Here is a 19393-nt window from a genome sequence, read left to right as displayed (position 1 = left end):
CCCCGCTTTCTAGGGCAGCGCAGCAGGGACCAACGATGCATTTGGCCGCCCCATCCCCAGGGAGCCAGAGACTCCCTTTATTTAGAAGCGGGTCCCCGCTCCCCACAACCTCGTTTCTGCTGGCGGGGAAGCAAGGCACACATCCCAGCCACCAGCACCACCACACAGGCAGGCAGAGCGATGCTTTCTGCTTTTATTCAATTAATGCAGCAATCTATACAAGAAAAAAAAATAATAATGAAACTGTGAAATTCCAAACCCTGACAGTGAAGAACCAAATTCTTCCTAAGAATCAACCAGAATTAAAAGATTCCCCCACGTCAGACTGTACATAAAATAATCTCTGCCCCATTTACAGTGTTTCACACAGTACTTCTCATATCTCAAACTTCAGAACTGTACAACTTTGTTACAAACCACGCTTTTTCCTAGGAAAAGCTTACGGAAAAAAATATTGCCACTTTCTTTTTTATTTTTTTATTTTTATTTGTAACAAAACAAAAAAATTAGAATCTTTAAAAAACAAAATTAAAGTCAGCCAGAACTTGTAAGTGTGGGCAGGGGTGCAGGAAGGAGCAGAGACGCGCTTCTCGGCTGAACATTTCTCCCCCCGATCTGGAACACTTTTGGCAGATAAAAGACGATTTGCCTCTGGCGGGGGTCCGGACCCCAGCCTTCACCCCCCCCACCCCCAAGCCCTCCTCAAAGCATGGCAGCCATGTCAACCCATGGGGCTCAGACCACACAGCGGCAAGCGCTAGGTGCCAACAGCACCGAAACCTGAAGGGCTGAGCTCTTGTCCCGGCAGATGTTGGCTCATGCAGGTGCCGGCTCACCCCGGAGATGGGGTTGGCAGCCCCGCACCCCAGCAACCCCCCCCCCCAACCTCTGGCATGAGCCGAGCCTTGGGATCGGGATCGCAGCTCCCGAGCGTCACAGCTCTCACCTGACTAACGGCTGGATGAAAGTTCAGCAGGTGTGGAGCCAGATGTGGCAACCTAGGCACCCCTGCTGCAGGCAGCCTGCCTGCCGAGCCCAGCCCGGCAGGGACCTGCCGGCAGACCGGCAGCCCCTCCCTAGGCCAGCTCACCTCTTACCGCCAGCAAACAGCCCTTCTTTCTCTTCCTACGGACGTATCAAGCCCACGCGACCGATGCAAGAGCTTTAGTTTGATCAATGAGTCTTCTTGAGATACAGGTAACAGTAACAAACCCCCATTCCTCCTGCTCTTTGCAGAAAAGCGGGGACAAACCCCACCTTCCTCAGGAAAGGCAGTTCTCATGGTCTGGGCTGTGGGATCATCACACTCGACGTAGCCTTATTCCCAGTTTCAGGTGGAGCAGGTTACATGAACGACCTGCTGTGGGTGGATGGAGAGGAGGCTGGACAAGACAGACATGACAAAGCCAATGGGGTCAGGTCTGTGCATGAGCCTGTCCCACGGAGTTTCGCTTCCGAACTGGAGCTCACCACCCTCCATCCTCCACAGCAGACCCATGCCACCAGCCTGACCCAAAGCCTGCAGGCAGCCCGACACGGCCAGCGACAGAGAACAGGTACGGGCATCACCAGCAGTTTTGAGCCACAGTTTTACCAGGCAGGTTACAGTAAGGGATCTAGACATCTGGATCCATGTGAAAAATGTGTCTTCTGGTTTCGAATCAAGGTTTCACTTTGATGTTGTTCAGTGCAAAAGAGTTAAAAAAACATGTTATCTACACATATACATCCATGTGTATATATAGAAAATGTCTGTACAAGTGGGGAAGATGGCCTGCCTACACGCTGGGGACTCCTTGCCCAAGAGATGCTACGGGTCAGACCGGTTGCATCCCACTCACTCTCTCCAAGGTGTCAAGTGCCAACCAGTCAGGTTGAAAACCAAGCGCACACGAGAACAGATGGCGGCTGGAGAGCAGCTCCGGCGAGGAGCTCCTCCTGTCCCTCCAGTCACGGCTGCCAGCTCAGACCCACCGCACAGATGCAGGGCAGGGGGGAAGGAAGAAGGGGAGAGCTCCCGACCATGGCATGCAGGAATAGCGAAACAAACTGGGAGAGGAAGGATACTTGCACGTGTACAGACTGCACAAGGACTGGGATGAGGTGATGGTTGGTACTGGGCTAGAGGTAAGACCTCAGGATGCCTTGTTCAGCCTTCAGTGGAGATAAGAGCCAATGCGAGTCCTGCTCTGGGAAGCGGCCCCAGAAAGGCAGGCTGCCTCCAGCTTCATTTTGAGTTGACACCAGGGTACAGTATCCTATTGCAGAGGTAGGCGTAAAATTGGGAGCCGGCGCAGGGGGAGAGGGGGAGAGCGGGCTGCGCAGAGCCAAGACCTCTGGCAGTGACCACTGCCACCATCAGCAGCACCCGCAGCAGAGCCTGACACCGAGGAGGGCACGGGGCACGTCCACGATGTATCCAGAAAGACAATTAGAAACAGCCATTGCTAGGCATCCTGCTAGCAGGTCTCTAGCTTGCCGGAGATGCTTGCACCAGCCGTAAGGAAGAGAAGGGACACTGCTCCCAGCATGCAGTTTTGCTATCAGGGGAACGCCAAGCTTTCCAAAAACAGGTTTGTAGCCAAGAACTGGCGCAGATTCTCTGCAGAAAGCTGGGAGGGAGAGGAACACTGCTTCAAATGCTAAGTGTGGTCTGAAAAAGGTTTTTTTTAAGGTTTCAGAAGCAGCAGAAGCATGAACTTTCAGATCTCTGGGCAGACAAGATTGGTTCCTTTGAAGGCTGGCTGCGAGGCTGTGCCCATACCTCCGCACCGAGCCGACAGGGGCTCTCGCCAGGAAAGCAATCAGATAAAGAGAATTAGAGACAGGCACTGGGGACCTCACCTATGAATCCCTTCCAGATCGGCAGTGCTGAAGGTGATGGGAATTTCCTTTGCCCTAATGTGACCACTAGATCCAGCCTGAGCAGTAACCCCAACGGGCAGGAGCTGCAGAAGTCAGCGAGAAGGAAAAGGACACTGAGACCCAGATGTCAGCAAACGTGTTCGATCGCCAAGGAATGATTCCGGGGAACAATGCCTGGGGTTTGGGGTTTTTTTGACTGGGAGCCCCTCAAGACAGCTGCAAACGGGTTTCAAAATATATTACGTCTTTTTATTGCCAAGCGTGCAGACCATGAAGTGTGTGGGGGACACAACACTAAGAAAAACTACAATTTGAGGGAGGGCAAAGCAGTAAAAATTTAAAAATAAGACTACTCCTTACAACTGCCAACACTTGGGTTCAAAGAATCAATTGGAGGAAGTTTCTTAAAAGTACGGTTCTAAATATGGTGTTGGGCCCCAAACTTTGAAAAGGCTGAGGCTTCGGTCTGGGCTAACACAAACCGGGTGGGAGAAGAGGAGGAAGGCAGCAGTCTTTCTAACACTAACTCCGCGGGGCCACGTGCCCAATTCTTAGTATTTTCTGTAGCAACCAGAAAACTCCCTACCCCAGGAACATGTGCAGGAATAAGCCAGGAGGAGGTGGGCAACTGCTGCAGCACTAGCTGCTGAATGCACTGAACTGGGGCCAAACTAGACCTTTGCAGCATCCTCGCTCCCAGAGCCAGCCTCGGAGGGGACAGACCCCAGCCGAGCTGCCCAGCTCCCCGAAGGCAGCGCCTGTTCCCGCTCTGACAGAGCGCAGCCGGTCCCTCGGGATGGGATGCTGTGCCACCTCAACTCTCTCCACCTAAAAGGGGCAGGGGGCCCGAAAGCCAGTCCCCCAGGCACTGGAGAACAGCTTTTCTCAGGGGGTCCCAAGGCAAGCGTCCTCACAAGCACAGCGTCTCTCCTACTCCTTCGGTCAATGCTGGGCCAGCCTCAGTGAAGCCAGCCGCGTTTCCTTCCTCCTCAACCAAAATATAGCCCTGGTCAGACTAGCACTGAGAAACCAAAGCTCACATACATTCTTCTCGGAGAGGGCAGCACAGGGACACAAGGCTGCGAGCCCATGCTGGCTTGGGAAAAGGGAAAGGAAACCTACGGCATTTAAAACTGGTACTAAAGTGCAACAAAAATGTCCTAAACCCTTTGAAATTAATTGCAGTAAGAGGGGTCTGCAAAGCTTCAAACTTCCAGTTACTGCAGGGCACCCTTAAAACAAACCCAACAACAACTAGGTAAGAGCAGACCAAGGAGCCCTTTGGTGAAGCGAGGAATACGAGGCCACCACAGAGAGTTTCAGCTCCCGGGGTCAAACATCATATTTAGAGCATTTGGAAAGGAAGAAAGTTAAAGCAAAAAACAAAAATACAATTCTTGAATCTTGCGCAATGAAACAGTTAAACTTTTTGGTGTTTTCAAAAGAAATCCCAACAGACAGCCTGGCATAACTTTATCTGCTTCCTAAGGGAGAGATGCCTGTTTGACCCATGACTCAGGACACCATGTGCACTGGACATGTTCCATCCTTACGTATGTCTCAGCATTCCTCCATTCATAAAAACAAATTGCTAGATCCTTCCTGTTTACTCTTCAGCCTGAAAGGAAAAACCAAAACTGAAGCTAGATGGAAAATAGCCAGAGGGAGGAGAAAGTTTTCACAGACGGGAGGCCAATCTCATCAGCTCCACGAGCCTGGAAAGTGCAATCCTCAGTGTCGCCTCATTTTAACTTTCCTGGCTGGGCTGCCATCCTCCTCTTCCTCATCACAGTCCTCCGTGTACTCGTAAGACCTTCGCCAATAGTTCTCGGAGCTGAAGTTGCTCCGTCTCCTATGTTTTGGTAAGAGGACTGAGCGCCTGTTTTCCTCTTTATCCATTTCTAGAATCCGTGGCCTACAGAGAGAGAGAGAGAGAGAGAGAGAGAGAGAGAGAGAAAGAGAGAGAAAGAGGGAGTGAGAGCACATCCACAACAGGATTTAGGCACTCTCTTCTGCGGACACCATCCGCAGTTTTGCATACTTTGAGTGATATGACTGACTGTTCCCCCATTGCTCGCCTGGTACTGGGCACTCAGCAGAGCAGGAACAGATTACCGAGTTGCATCTGCCATGGGGAGGCTGAGAACTTTGCTTTTGATGGTGCAAGTCCTTCCCCTTCCCACGGCAAGTTTTGGTCTTTACCTCCACCACGAACTCTTCCAAACAGCCCAGTCATCTCTTTTTAAGTGCAGCTTGTGGCCCCAAGAAACATCCCTTGGGCAGAGGGGTCTATCTCTCTTACAGCAGAACTCGCAGCACAGAGCTGAGCTCCTTTTTAAGCTGCTGGGGTGCCTGTGGTGCAGGACCAACCACAGCTCCGAAATCCTCTGTCCTCTCGCTAGTTCTCTCAAACATTAGCACAGCGCAACTCTTGTTTCTGCAAAGCTGCCTCTGCTCTCACCTGCCATCGCTTCGTAGTAGGACTGGGCTGCACAGACCACTTGTTTTATCCTAGGTGGCAACCGCTGAGTTCCTCTAAGAGATACCACTATCTGATATCTGTGCTATTTACCTATGTTATACTGGAGTCTTTGAGGCCAAAGGGAGACAAAAACATGTTTTTGATACCCATCTGCTGCAGAAGTCTATGCAAGCCCCCCCACCCCGATAAGGTCACATCAGGCTCAAAACAGCTCTCGGATCTGCAGATTTGTCCTGCATGATCGCTTCTCTAATCATATACCAGCCCACTGCGTGCTCAGAGGTAAGCTTTCATTTGCAGGCTAGCTTCTCTTCTTGATCTATCTTCCCAGTCAGAGTCCAGGTGAATGAACATGGCTCACAAACAAGCCATCCCCACCCTCCTCCCTCCAGGACAGGTTGAAACACGGGCTGGGACTGCACAGCAGCCAAGCCCCGGGACCAAGCCAACTTTTGGTTTTTACACAATGCACAGAGAATGCGGTCTCGATCCTCGGGAAGCTTTGGAATTGGAGAATAGCAGAAATACTGCACGACAGCTGGCAGACTGGCTATCACTCACGGCTATCAGTACGATCACACAGAGCAAGATGGTGTTTGAGGGAAGCCTTGCTGCAGAGCTCAAGCTGTCTGAAACCTCACCAAGGAGCTCCCCTGAAGGTCAGGCTTACGCATTCACACAGTCTGGTTACACACACAAAAATATACACATGCAGCTCTGGAACCAAAACAGGTCTAAGCAGCTTCCCAAGAAGGCCTTCACCCTTCCCAGATAGCAAAACCTCATGTTCTCTCCCAAGACTGCTTTCATAATATAGTTTAACACAGCTGCACAGGTTGCTTGGCAATAGAGGTCAAAAATAATTAGCTGCAGGGAAACTATTGTTCTGAATGACTGCATTATCAAGAGCCAGCCAAATCTATTGCTTCTTCATTATGCCACTCACAGGATAAACAATGTAAGCTGCTTACAGCCAGAGCTTAGCCTCTGCAAGCCTACGAGGAACGTATAAAGAACCTCATTCTGATAAAACAGATCTGTACACCACAGAAAGCACCCGGGAGGTGCAAACTAGGATGTTTTTAAGTGTGCTGCGCAGCCTCTCTTGACAGAGGCCAGGAACCTCAGACATGCACTGACCTAGAGATATCATCCAAAACATCGCTCTTAGGAGAGATCATCCTACCTGTGAGCAGCATCAGGATCTGCTTTGCGATGGGACCGCTTTGGTTTCAGGATCTGGTCCCGGTTGCTTCCCGATAGACGGTCAGAGTTATAACCTGGTGGCAACACAGAGCTACTCAGCGATTTTGTTTCCAATCGAGGTGCATCTAGTCTTGTTCTGCAAATATTTAAAGAGAAGAGAATTTGCAAGGAGTTTCTACAGAACCACTAGCACACTGCAGCAGAAGTCTGTCCCAGATGCGCTGAAGCAGAACCCTCAATCCCAGCCACAAAGCTCAGGAAGAGCATCAGGACTATTACGCCCAACAGCAAAACAAGCTGCAGCTTCCAGGTACTTGCAGCTTTGCTGCCTTGGGCAGAGGGAAGAGCAAGGCTTAGGGACACATGTAGTCATGTGGTGAACGCCAGTGGTGCTGGGCTCACTGCAACCCCAGTTATGGGATACAGAGTAGAGGTGTTGGAGCCCCTGTGAAATCCTATGAAATCACAGTGACTCGTCAGTAACTCGCAGCTCCAGTTAAGCCACCTGGGAGATGCCCTGTGAAATTCATCATCACCTACAACAGTAATAACTGCTTCTATCTGGAAACTCCCTACTGTCTCAAGATCTCGTGGGGTCAGGCGTTTCTCAGCTTGACTAAGAGGTTTAAAGAGTTGAAGTACAAGTCAGGAGAAGGCCTAGCAAACAGAAGGTGCACCACATCCCTTCCAGCAGCACAGCACTGTGTTCATGCTGGGATAGAAACACACTCAAGCTACACCCAAGAGCAAGCACAGCTCGTCCCAGAGCAGAACAGTTGCTGGCCAAGGCACGACTATACCCACGCACACGTGGAGGGAGGCAGCAGACCGAGCAGCAGGAATGAAAACTTGACAGCACAGCATCTTACCATGGTGCTGTCACCGTCTCCAAGCACAGCACGGTTACCAGTCTCAACTTACAAGCACCGCTGAAGTCTATTTCAAAACACAGACTGAAGTCTAAGAATGGGCAAAACACACTAAAAGGTGGTACTGGTGCTCCAGAGCTGCCAGTTTCAGGAGGATCCAAGCCACTTCCCAGAAGGGAAGGCATGCCGATATTGTCGCTGCAGCCTGTCTCCCTCCTTGGGATTAGGGGTGAATACAGAAGGGGTCTGGGTGAAAGAAAGGGGAGAATCACTACGTGCTCTCTAGCGCTGAACTTTAGCTCCTGAGGGAGGTTTCCACAGGAGAATCCCAACCCAAGCTCCCATTAGGAAGCACGTCCAGTTGCCAAGCTTCCTCTCCACCATCGGCGAGAGGCTCTTCAGTTAACCAGGGCGATGCCAGGCTGGCACACGCAAAGCTGGACACTGCAGCCCAAGTCCACCCAGCATGCCAGAAACAAGGAACACTTCTGCAGGCAGCTGCCAGGCTGGAGCCCGTGCTAGTCCCCAGCGCTCTTGTCCTGAACTGTTCTCGGCTCCAGGACTTGATCCAGTCTAGCTAGAACACCAGAGGCATTATGGATCCTGCCTCAGACAAGTCCGGTGGTTTAAATACCTCTCAAATACAACAGCAACTACAGGCCTGCAATTAAAACAAACCACCAAATATACTGCAAGGGCAAGGGAACACCAGCCACGCTCGCTCTGTCCACAGAACAACGCAAGTATGAGCTGCAGGAGTAGGTAGGAGGAGGGGCTATACTAAAATGGAGAGCAAATTACCTACCAAAGTTCAGGTTAACTAGAATAACTCCCCGATGTAACTGCTTAGAAAGAAGTGCTTACAAATGGCAGCATAAGCCCTCTAAAATGGCTTTCAAGACCTGCTTGAATAGGTCTCATTTCTATCCCAACTTCCCATGTTACCTCGTTCCGCATCTCATGAAATTGAGAGCGCCGTTCCTCCCCCCGCAGCCTCTTGCTCAAAGTGCTTCCAAACCTTGCCGGCTCCCCGCAGTCCTGCACTCCGATACGCAGGAAACACGGTAAATATCATCACACTACAGCACTGAAGTGTTTATGACCTACTTGGTAACCACGCCGCTCTCAAGCATCCTGCAAAACCCAGCCGCTTCTCCAGCTTGCACAGCTTTGTTCTCCTGCCGCTGCCAGCAAAACCCGTCTCTGGAACCACGCGCTCAGAGCAGAGGCACGAGCAGCTCCAGACTCAAACGTCTGGGACCCAGCAGGCTCTGGCAGCCTATTCAGAGCCGAATATCCCAGCTCCAAGCTGCAGCAAAGTTTATGCCGCTCTATGATCCAACTGATCTGATCCCGCTGGAAAGCTTGGGGCTGATTCTTACCACGAAGATGAGGAAGAGGAGTTTTACGAGGCCGCTGGCTGCTCCCGAGCCTCTCGCGCTAGCAGGCTACCAGCGGAAGTAGCTGCTTTCCTGGTTGCATAACACGCTATTTCAGACTGCATAAAGTCGCATGATCCAGGACTAGGGAACGGCATTCGCTGCAGCAATACACGCCGTGGGGATGCAAGCGCAGACAAAGGTCACCGCAGCCCTGCTGTGCATGCATGCATGCACACGGGACTCGGCGAGGAGATGGCCGCCATCACAAGGGATAAGCAGCAATTAATAAGCTCTATTTGGCAGCAATCAGAGTGCGCCCTTTGGCAAACAGGCAATTGCCATGTATTCACCAGGGCTGCTAAGCTCTACGGAGATTACACAAAAATAATTACCAGGGGGTTTCCACTTTGCTCAAGAGAAAAATCCTGTTGCGGTTTCATTCAGCCTGCCAGTCAAGTCAGCCCATTGCTGTCTGCATATGACTGGGCAGAGACACTTCTGCTCTAACACTAAGCAAATCAGGCCCCTAAAAGCAGGGGAAGACAGAAGGACACACTGCTACAGAAGGATGGCTAAGCAAACATAGCCAGTATGGCTCTGCTAGGAGCTAATGGGCCTTGTCTGTTCAGCAGTGATGCACCAGCTCAGCCGGGTACATCTCAGCCAGACAGGTGCTTGCCCAGTTGCACTTTGAGGGCAGTCAGGCTAGACTAAAATAACTCAACACCCTTAGCTTACAGAGGCTGGCGAAAGCAAGAGATAGAGCCAGTTTAAACATGTGTGCTAGATATCTGCCCGAGTTTGGGCAGCTTTAGCTTATTTAGCCGAGTCTGTCTTATCCAGGTAACTGCTCCACAGCCTAGGACAGGCAGCTTCTCTATCCCAAAGCCCAACTAAAGCAACTACGGGATTTGGAGATGCCTTCCATTGCTGCTCGTCAACACTCGCACTGCTTTTCATTGGCTGCAGTAACCAATAACGTGAACATAACAGCCTTTTATCACAACCCTCTCGCCTTAAACCTCACGTGGCAATAACCAACCATCGGGTGGTTTGGTTCTAATCTTTCTTTCTTTGATCCTACTCTATCACCTGCCACATCGCATCCTGCCTCCTTGGGTCTGTGCTGATTTTGCCTGGCTAACGCCTTAGGGCTGCTGTTTTTCCTGCCTTCATTTCATGGGTCTCTCTAACCAGATGTCCAACTCCACTCCACTGGCTTTGTGCCATATCTTCACAATGTTGACAGACTTGTTTTGAAACCAACTAAGCTGTCCAAAGGCTCAGCAAGTCTGAATCTAGACCACTTGCCTGCTAGCCTTATGCCAGCCTGGGCCACAACTGCAGCCCTGCCCTGATGCCCACGCTTTCGTCTGGGTTTTAAGTTCTCAAGTCATGTGTGTTTTCACTTGCAAAAAGATTTCTTGACAGCAGAATTACTGCTAACACCTTCTAAGGCACAATCAACGTGGGCCAACATGTGGCAGTCACATTTTTTGTCTCCTAGTAGAAGGAGCTGATGGGAGAGGAAATTTCTGGGCACAAAAAAAAGTTATACTGAGGGAGTTTGGGATGGGATTGGTTTGTTTTGGTTGTGTTTTTTTTTTTTTTTCCCCCTCCCATTTTCTTTTCTGAAGAGCTTAGGAACAGACACTGGCTGATGAAATGCCATCAGCTGACCAGGACAGTGTATCTTCTAAAACAGGAAGCGTGCGATAGAGCTTACAGAGCTTGGCTTCCCAACGCCGACTTGAAGGACAAGCTCTGTAAAGTGATCACTAAATTCACTGCATCCGTTTCCCTTTGAAGCCAGTGTCTTCCTCCCTCTCCCCAGGAAATGAAAGCCATGCTACCCAGAAAACTTCATCTGCTTTATAGGAGATTCTTCATCGTAAGCATCAGCTTCAAAGGACCGTCCAGGTAACTGACGCACGCGGGTATCATATGACCAGACACCTGAATACACAGCCCAAAACAAGAGAGTTTGAAATCCTAGCCATTTGGAGTTAGGCAGGCAATGAAAGCCAGGTGTTTGGACATGAATAGCGCTTGCAAACCCAGACATCGCAATGAAGTACTGCTGAACAGAGCCAAGAAGTGATTAACTCTGCAATAACAAGTTCCATCTACTTCCACCAGCCAAGCGATGGGTATGGCAAGACACAAGTGACCACCAGAGTGACATCTAATTAAAATACAAGATCAAGCCAGCAAATTAACCAGTAAGGCAGTTTTAAAGTGTATCTTTAACACCACATCCAAGTTTATCTTACTGTCCAGAGGGCTTCAACACTTACTTTCGAAGGATGATGACAGCTCTTCTCTCCTTGATGTCCTGTGGTCGAATACAGTGTGTAATTTCATCAGCTGCATATCCACTGACAAAAAAACCAAAAACACACTGTGAGAAAGATGACAGGCAGAAGTAGAAAGTAGTTGCCAGTCTCAACAAGTCAGTTTGGCCAGCCGTTTCCTAACTTCCACCAGGAATTCCTCCTCCAAACACCATTCCCCAGGCACATGGGAGCTAGACTTATAGGAAAGAAGAAACTTCAGGAAAGAATGAGGACACAGGGCTTTTTGGGTTTTTTTGGACTCAATTTTTTAGCATACACCAGAGGAAACTGCCACCTGCCACAATGTTGTGAAATAAGACATGTAGAAAATGAGTTTATGGAGTGTAAATTCAGCCAATCATTTATCAAGAAATTAAGAGAGCAACAGGGGGAAAAATCAGAACATTGCTCCAATGCACCTTCTCATGCATGTCCCCGAGAAAAACCATCTCTCCTGGCCAAGATGCGCAGCAGACCCAGTCACGAACACGTACTGAAGTCAATGAGAAGATTTGCTAGTTGAGGAGGGGGTGCAGCAGTGGTAAGAGTTGAGTGTCTTACCCCCCTCACCTGGGCACAGACGCCGCCATCTCAGCACCCTCATCCTCCCGGCTACCCCCCGTGTGGCACGTCCTCAGCCACGGTACAAACATCACCCCTCAGCACAGCCCAACACAACGCACGTGGGGTAACCTTTAAATTCAGACCTGCAAACCAAGCTGCACTCCTAAAACCTCCCTGCCACAGGGCTCACAAGGCAAGACAGCTACCTGGGCTGAGGAAAATTACACCAGGCTCGAGCAGCTACATGGCCACACAGTAGCTGTTCTCAGCAGGAGTGTTTTGCTGGATGAGATGACTACACCTACTCCACGTTTCTAGCAGGCAGGAGCAAAGCCATGGCCAGTGACAGCCCCAGATACCCACAACAGAGAGGAGTGTTTTTCTTGTGGCTGCCTCTGTTGTTCAGCACAAATCCTGGGGTCCAGCGCAGCACGTGAGATCGCAGGGGGTCTGTGGAGAGCGGCCATCATGCCTGCTCGGACACACAAACCACCTTGCCAGGAGCATATCTCGTCACTCACGTGGGTGCTAATGAGCAGGTCTGAGAGGTGGGCCTGCCCTCTACCTGCTGTTTGGAGAGTGTCTGTTCACAAAAGAGCCTTCTAAAGTCCAATACAGGGAAAAGAAAAGGTAAACGCCTTCACAGCCTCCTGAAACAGCTGGCAAGGACAGGAAGACCTTTGAAGGGACCTGGGCAAAGGCTGCTCATGCCCATGCTCATGCTGCTCACCCCCACGCTAGTTTAACCTGAAGCAGAAATCACCAAGCCCACTCTCCCCACAAGGCTTTACCGTGAAGCTGCTGCCACGCTGGCTGTCAGCTGGCCCTCCAGGAGCACAGCCCGGGTCATCGGCTTGCAGGTTATTCAGGACGCTCAGAGCAGAGAACAGATCATGCACATGCAGGTCTTCTCTGGGGACAGGACCGGGTTTCCTTTATCTGGTTAGATAACCCACCCACTCACTGAGAAGTGCACACCTCTCTCTTTCAGAAGAGAGTTAAGAGTCTAAAACCTGATCAGTTAAAACAGGGGTTGATGTCCATCCCCCCCGTCCTCCGGGGCACTGCAGAACAAGACCGCGTTATGCGAAGGGGCTTATAATGATGCTCTATTATGTTCCAGGAATCTCTGCGTCAAGCTCCAGCGAATTCATTAATATCACCCACGTTAACATTCAACTCAGCATGTCCTCAGTGACACCCTGAACATCAGGAAAAGGTCTGCTTCCAGACCTGCACTCTCCACCATGAGATGTCAGCCTGGCCACTCATTCTCACTCCCCAAGCAGGAACCTGCTTTCCAGCTCGCTTTCAGATTGGTGCCCAGCAGAGCTCGTGGTCCCAGACGCACACGAGCAGCACCAAAGCAACAGCCCCAGCACTCCAGTCTGAGGCCCTAATGGGGACCCACCAGTCTGCGCCAGTGCCACGCTGGTGTGGGAAAACTCAGCTTGCACCATATCAGATATAGTGATGGCGTCTCTCTGCATGGCCCTCCACCAAAGGGGGTCGCACAGGCACCAGGCAGAGAAATGGAAGAAAAAGATTATTTGGTTGTGTCACATTTGTTCTGCTTTGTGCCAGCACGAACTTACCCACTGCCCGGCCTTGCCACATCCTGATGATGGGTGACGGGGCAGACGCTGGAACAAAACACTCATAATGATATCGAGGGTCTACCGAGAGATTTCTTGCCCAGAGAATAAATCCAAAGCACGAGGTAAGAGATAGCTTGGTAAGGAAAACACTAAATTGCTGCCCACGAGCACACCCAAGCATGACATCTCCAGTCTAGAGCATTTCACAGAAGAACACGGGGAGGTGCAGATGCTATCCACGCGCTCCCGCAACTAACACCCCAACTCCTAACTAACCTGTCAGATCTTACACCCCCAACTCCTCCCCGAGTCTCTTTCTCAGTCCAGAAAAGCTGCTGCCGAGCCACAACATAACTGACTCACATGGAGATGAAAGCAGATTTTTTTGTACAAACATCACCAGAAAGGAGGCCCTGAAGTTCTGCAGAGTCTCTAACGAGAAATATTTCTAGGGGTTGACGACAGCCAGGCCAGCTCGCAGGGAGAGGGACCTCACACACCAGCCCATCACAGGGTTTGAGCAGCTCAAGGCTTTACTTGTGGTTCAGGAAAGCTGCTGCCACAAACCACGGATGTGACACGGACCAGTTCAAGCAGAGCTTGAACAAATCTATTTGCCTCATCACCACTGGCACACACAGAACTTCCTCTGCAGCAACGGCCTGTTCTGAGGCATCAGACTTTTCTGGAAAAGCATCTAATCCAGGCAGCTGTGGAGAGATTCCTCCAGCCGGGAAGAAAGCAGGTTCATCCTCCAGAGACTCCAACCAGCTCTGACTATGCTACCATCAGGCATGCCTCGAGACAACAGGAGCGACAAACATCCCGATGTTTCCACTGCTATTACAAACAGCGGGGAGACACTCGCCAGCTGCAGAAGGGAAGCCCGTATGGCGTACAAGCTCTCAGAACTTGGGACACGTTACCTTTGGTCATTTGTTCCTCTGGCTAACTGCAAGTGCACTATTTCCAACCACTGTGCTGAGATGCATCACACATCAGTTAACCAAAAGTTGTCTCGGTGCCGAGATCTGCTCCCTACGACAGCAGCTGCGGGGCACGGTGCGGCACAGGGGTCCGGCTGGAACCACCCACCTCTGCAGCCTCCCCCCAGCCCCTTTTCCTTTTTTTTCCAGGCTAAGCATTTGTCAAAGCACGTGTTTCCCAGATGAATGGACAAAATCCTCCATCTCCTCCCCTCTGCTTCTATCGATTGATGCTTATAAATTCTTTTTAAAAAAAAAAAAAAAAAAAAAAAAAGGAAGGAAACCCACAAATGCAGTCTAGCCAGCAGCCCCCAACAGACAGCTGATGGTCCACAGGACTGAAATCCAACTTAACTCCGACTGCCCGAGAAGAGCAGCACAGACCGAGGTGGTGCTGCCGCTTTCTCTTGGCCTGGCTGGCAGCAGGACAAACCTGCAGGAGCACCCGCTTCCTGGGGCTGTGGGAGGAGAGAACTGGAGAAGGTCTTCTTCTAGATGTCAGAACCTACAAGGGCAAATCTTCACTGCAGATGCGAAAAGAGAGGAAAAAGTGCCTTGCTGGAAGAGCAAAGGGCTCGTTAGCAGGTCACAGGGTGGCTCAGCCTCTGTCCTGCTGGCAGAGGTGCACAGCCCAGCCACGAAGATCTCCATTCCACCTTTTAAACACTAACCTGTCATTTGAGATCTGAATACTTTCCAGCAAGTTTGAGGCAGGTTCAGTGTTTGCAAACACCACAGCCTGCTTCACGGTAGGCAAATAAAGGCAAGGGAGGGATATGGGGAAAGCCCCTCTGCAAACTCCCTGACGGATAGCTGGCTACAAAATCCAGAGGACAATTTGGAATAGGCTGCCGAGAGCAGGAACAGGACAGGTGTGATCTGGAGAGAGCCCAAGAACGATGTGGGGGCAAAGAGAGAGATCCAACAGCTTGCTTTAGATCCTCGCGATTTCCATGGGGTAAGTAAACGCACATGGCTACCCCGGCTTCCCCAGAAAGGCAGCATGCCAGCAGCAGCCACTGACCCAGCAATATTTGAATCACAGACATTACGAGCATGCCATTTCTATCTGCGCCGTTTCCCTATCTCCAGGGCAACTGCCTTCAGCAACTGTTTACTGAGAGGAGAAAAAGCCAAGTTTGAGGAGTTGACTTAAACATGACCAAGGGCTGGATTTCCGAGATACACCCCTGAGAGCCTACCCATGGTCTGCAGCTCTCCCCGCTCCTCCCAAATTGCTGGGGTTAGAGGGGAGACAAGGAGATCTGCGGGAGTCGAGGAACTTGCATCCAGCCAGGATCATATCATCACGGAACAATCACTTTGGCAGAATCTCCCTTAAGCGAGTGCTAAGTATCTGCTAACTGCTATACCGAAATTGAAATAATCCCCCTTTTTAAAGTCTATTATTTGCTAGAAAGCAGAACATCTAACGCCAGCAGTGGGTCGGTCAGAAACCAATCCTTCTAGTCAGAGTTAAAAGAGATCTTCGTTTGATTTGTACGATCGCTTCAGCCGCATTAATAAACTGATTAGGGCACCCAGGTGATGCTGGCCACCAACCCGAACGCACAGGCCTGGGAAACACCCGGCTCCAGTTCTGAGAGCTGTGAGCCAGCTGCCTCTTCCCAGCAGTTCTGGGAGAAGATCGAGAGTCTGGGATAAGAAAACATCGTTCTCTGGTCCTGGAGCAGAGAAAAGCACCTCTCCTTCCTCCCGGCATCCCCCATGGTGAAGTCTCGATCCCCCTTTGGACATAAGGCCACAAGAGTTTTCCTAGCAGCTTTGACTACAAGACTACAGGCTGACCCTGCATTAATGGCTCTGCCAGCATGCTGCTTCTAAGCACGAACAAATTCTCACTGTCCTAAAAAAAAAAAAAAAGACCTCTGGCTGTGAAAGGAAGGACAACTATTTACTCCAGGCCCCCAGGGAAAGGCAGCACAGGGGTTCACATCACCAGCAGGAAAATTAGGGTAGAAAGTTTCCCTCCTCATGTCTAAGAGGAGAAGTCAGGGAGTGGAGCAGCTGCCTCGCACCCAGCAGTCTCCATCCCCGGGGACAGAGCTTGTTCTGTGGTGAAAGGACACGTGGCAGGATGGGTCCCCCCGGTCCCGCTTCACAAAATCACCCTGACCTCTGCTCCTGCTCCTGCCCCTGCACCCTCCCTGCCCTGATCAATCCACCAGAGAACAAGAAAATTTCCTCAGCACTGTTCCCACTTCCCTCCGCAGCCTCCCTCATCCCTTGCTAATCCACAGAAGTTACCTAACGCCAGGGGTACGGCAAGGATTAGTTAATGTTTGTGCAGCTTTTCCGAGATAAAAGCTACGCGAGATCTCACCATTTATTATTGGATGCACTAGTCAACGGTGCGAGGCTGCGTGTACGTGGGGGAAAAAATTCCTTCCCGAACCCTGCGGCGATCACTTTACAAGCCAAAGCAGGGGATTGTGTTACCGCCTGGGAGCCCTGAAAACCAGCCTGGACCTTCACCAGTCCAAAAAATAAAACCCCAAACAAGGATGCAGTTGGTAGCTTGGAGTACTGCTGGCAGGGTCCGGGCGATCCCTGCTCCTGGCAGGGAGCCCTCTGACCTTCAGGGACACGAGGGACTAGTGCTCACCAAGTCAGGCAGCCCCGGCGCTGGGCTTCGAGCCGCCCCCCCCAGGACCTGGATGTCGGCGGGTCCCTACGCACACCCTGCCTGTCCCCTTACCTGCCCGTTCTGCCCGCCCAGCGCGTACCGGGAGGCAGCGGGGATTAGGAAGCAGGCGTTTGCCAGTGCCAATCCCAGCTTTACTACCAACCGGCTGCATGACCTTGGGCAGGTCATTTCACCTCTACAGCTCTTTCCCCACTTCCAAAAACGCACGTCAAGTCGTGCCTTCCACCCGTGACCCACCGCGCTTCCAAGTGATAGTCCCATGGGGCTCTGCACTCCGGTATCCCCATCGGCATCGAGCAGGAGAGGGTTCAGTATTCCCAGTTTACAGACTGGGAAGATGAGGCCGTTCACACCTCCTCTCCACGCTTAAGGTCAGGTCAGGGAGGCACCGGCCGAGCTAAGAATAGACTCAGGAGCCCCGTCCCAACCAGCTGCTCTGCTCTGACCGCTCTTGGGCAGAGGATCCATTTTGTGCCTCGATGTGTTATTTTAACCGTTTACAGGAACCATGGCAAAACTCAGCTCCACCAGCAGCGACACTCCCGCCAAGACTCGCCTCAAGCTCCACTGAGAGGGCACCCAACCAAAATCAATCACCCACCCAAATCCCCATCCACCATGGTGGCAGGACCCCCCCCCCCCCAGATCCTTCCTTCACCCCCTTCCACCGCAGCGAGACCCTGCACGCCTACAGGCGGGCGAGATCAAGCCCGAGCTGCCGTCGGGGTGTGCATCCACGTGCCTCGTGATTAGCGTTACACAATCGAGCCCCAGCACGTTAGCGGAGGCCTTGGCAATGCGGGCGAGTTACCTGAGCACCGTGACGCTTCCCCTCTTCACGGGCAGGAAGAGAACAGGCTCCGAGACCCTGATGGGTTTGAACTGGAATTTACACCCGAAGCAGAGCGCTGAGTCGCTGAAGAAGGAGACAGAGACGATGGGCCTCTCAAAGATATGGATGGGGTCCACGTGGGAGACAATGCAGCCCCCCGGCTGGTAGTCGTTGATGACGGCACTGTTCACAAAGCCCTCGGGAATCACCCGATGCTCCACCAGCTTCCTGATCACCAGGTCGTGCACCCACTCGGGGATGGCGTCCACCTCCCCCCGTGGGTACAGACGTTCCTGGCCGGGGCCTCGTCGCTGCAGCTGAGACCCGTAGGTGTAGCCCTCCCCAAAAAAATACTTGTTCCGCAGCGGCGCCCGATCCACCGTGTGCTCCTTGTAGAGCCCCTTCTCTGCCCGGGACACCACGTCCTCGATCCGAGCTTCGATCTTGGCGCACTCCTCGGCGCTGAAGAGGCGAAGCTGGCGGATGCCGCTTTTGACTTTCCGAGCTTCTTCTTCCTCCTTCTGCTCCTCGTAGTCACTGGGCTCGGAGCCGGAATCCTCCTGGTGCCGGCGTTTGCGATCGTAGGGGGGTTCGGGGGGCTCCCGCGGGAGGCTGCCGCCGCCGCCGCCTTTGTGGCCGTCCCGGTAGGGCATCATGGACTTGAGCTTCTCCCGCAGGTCCGTGTAGCCGCTGCCAGCCATAGTGCGTCCGCAGCCCCCGCCTCTATCGATCCCGGCGCTGCAGGCGGCGGCGGGCGGCGGCGGCGGGGGACGCGCAGCTGCTATTCATGGCACCCGCCGCCCTGCTGGAAGAGCCCCGCAGGAACGGGGAGGTGAGGACGGGACCCCCGCGCCTCCCGGCACCGCGACCCGGGGAGCCCGGCTCGCCACCCTCAACCCCCCCCCCCGCCCCGAGGAGACGGGACCCCACTCCCGGCGGGCGGCACGGCTCCCGCCCGCCCCCTACCCTCCTTCCCTCCCGCCGCGACGCCCCTCCCGGGGGGAAGGGGGCGGCCCGGCGGACGCCACACTCACGGCTTCGCCCGGGGCGGGCGCGGACAATGCTGCCGGTGCTGCCGGTACCGCCGGCGGCGCTCACGCGGCGGCCGGGCCTGGCACATGCCCAGCGGCGGCCCCGGCGCGGCTCGGAGCCCTGCCCGCTCCCGCCGCCGCGGCGCTGCCCATGGCGGGGGGGGGGGGGGGCGCGGAGTGGGGGGGCCGGGCCGGGCCGGGCCGGGGGGCGGCGGCGGCCGGGGGTCTCGCGCGGCCCTTCCCGCGGCGCGAGCGGCGCGCTACGTCACCAGCAGCCAGCCCGACATCCCGGATCGCCGCGGGGCCGCCCACCGCACCCGCCCCGCCCCGCCGCGCACGCGCCCCGCCGCCGCCGCCACTGCCCCCCCCGGCCCCGCCCCTCGCACGCACGTACGGCGACGCGGCGGCCCCGCCCCGCCCCGCCCCGCCCGGCCGCCGCCACCTCCGCCCTCGCCTCGCGCCGTAACGGGTACCGGCAGCGCCGCGACGCCCCGCCCCGCCTCCCGGCTCGCCGCTGATTGGCCGAGGGGCGGGCGCGAGCGGCCCGAGCCGGCGGCCGATTGGGTGGCTGGCG

At 53.3% G+C, this 19393-nt stretch overlaps 1 protein-coding gene across 3 annotated transcripts; it reads right to left on the bottom strand.

Moving 5' to 3' along the window:
* Window positions 1-179: 179 nt before the first annotated feature.
* On the bottom strand, window positions 180-18968 carry ALKBH5 (alkB homolog 5, RNA demethylase). Of its 3 annotated transcripts, none has more exons than XM_082312777.1 (5): window positions 18823-18968; window positions 17768-18593; window positions 11102-11182; window positions 6534-6689; window positions 180-4780 (listed from the first exon to the last, which is right to left on the bottom strand). In XM_082312777.1, the coding sequence occupies exons 2-5, from the start codon at window positions 18487-18489 to the stop codon at window positions 4597-4599; spliced, it is 1143 nt and encodes a 380-aa protein (XP_082168903.1). In that variant the 5' UTR covers window positions 18490-18593; window positions 18823-18968; the 3' UTR covers window positions 180-4596. The 3 variants fall into 3 exon arrangements, with proteins under 3 accessions (XP_082168903.1, XP_082168904.1, XP_082168905.1); XM_082312778.1 differs by having other exon boundaries at window positions 17768-18590; window positions 18823-18964; XM_082312779.1 differs by lacking the exon at window positions 11102-11182.
* Window positions 18969-19393: the final 425 nt, after the last annotated feature.

Source organism: Platalea leucorodia, assembly GCF_965183815.1.
Source record: "Platalea leucorodia genome assembly, chromosome: 5".
NCBI classification, from domain to species: Eukaryota; Metazoa; Chordata; class Aves; order Pelecaniformes; family Threskiornithidae; genus Platalea; species Platalea leucorodia.
This window is presented reverse-complemented; position numbering and strand designations above follow the sequence as displayed.

Bases quoted from the DNA above. Each gene is read 5' to 3' on its own strand.
- ALKBH5 (XM_082312777.1), bottom strand. From the start codon at position 18,489: ATGGCTGGCAGCGGCTACACGGACCTGCGGGAGAAGCTCAAGTCCATG. The intron at 11,183-17,767 runs GTAACTCGCCCG...TTTTTTTGTCAG, and splicing joins GGAAGCGTCACGGTGCTCAG to TGGATATGCAGCTGATGAAA. The intron at 6,690-11,101 runs GTAAGTGTTGAA...AAATATTTGCAG, and splicing joins GCTGTCATCATCCTTCGAAA to AACAAGACTAGATGCACCTC.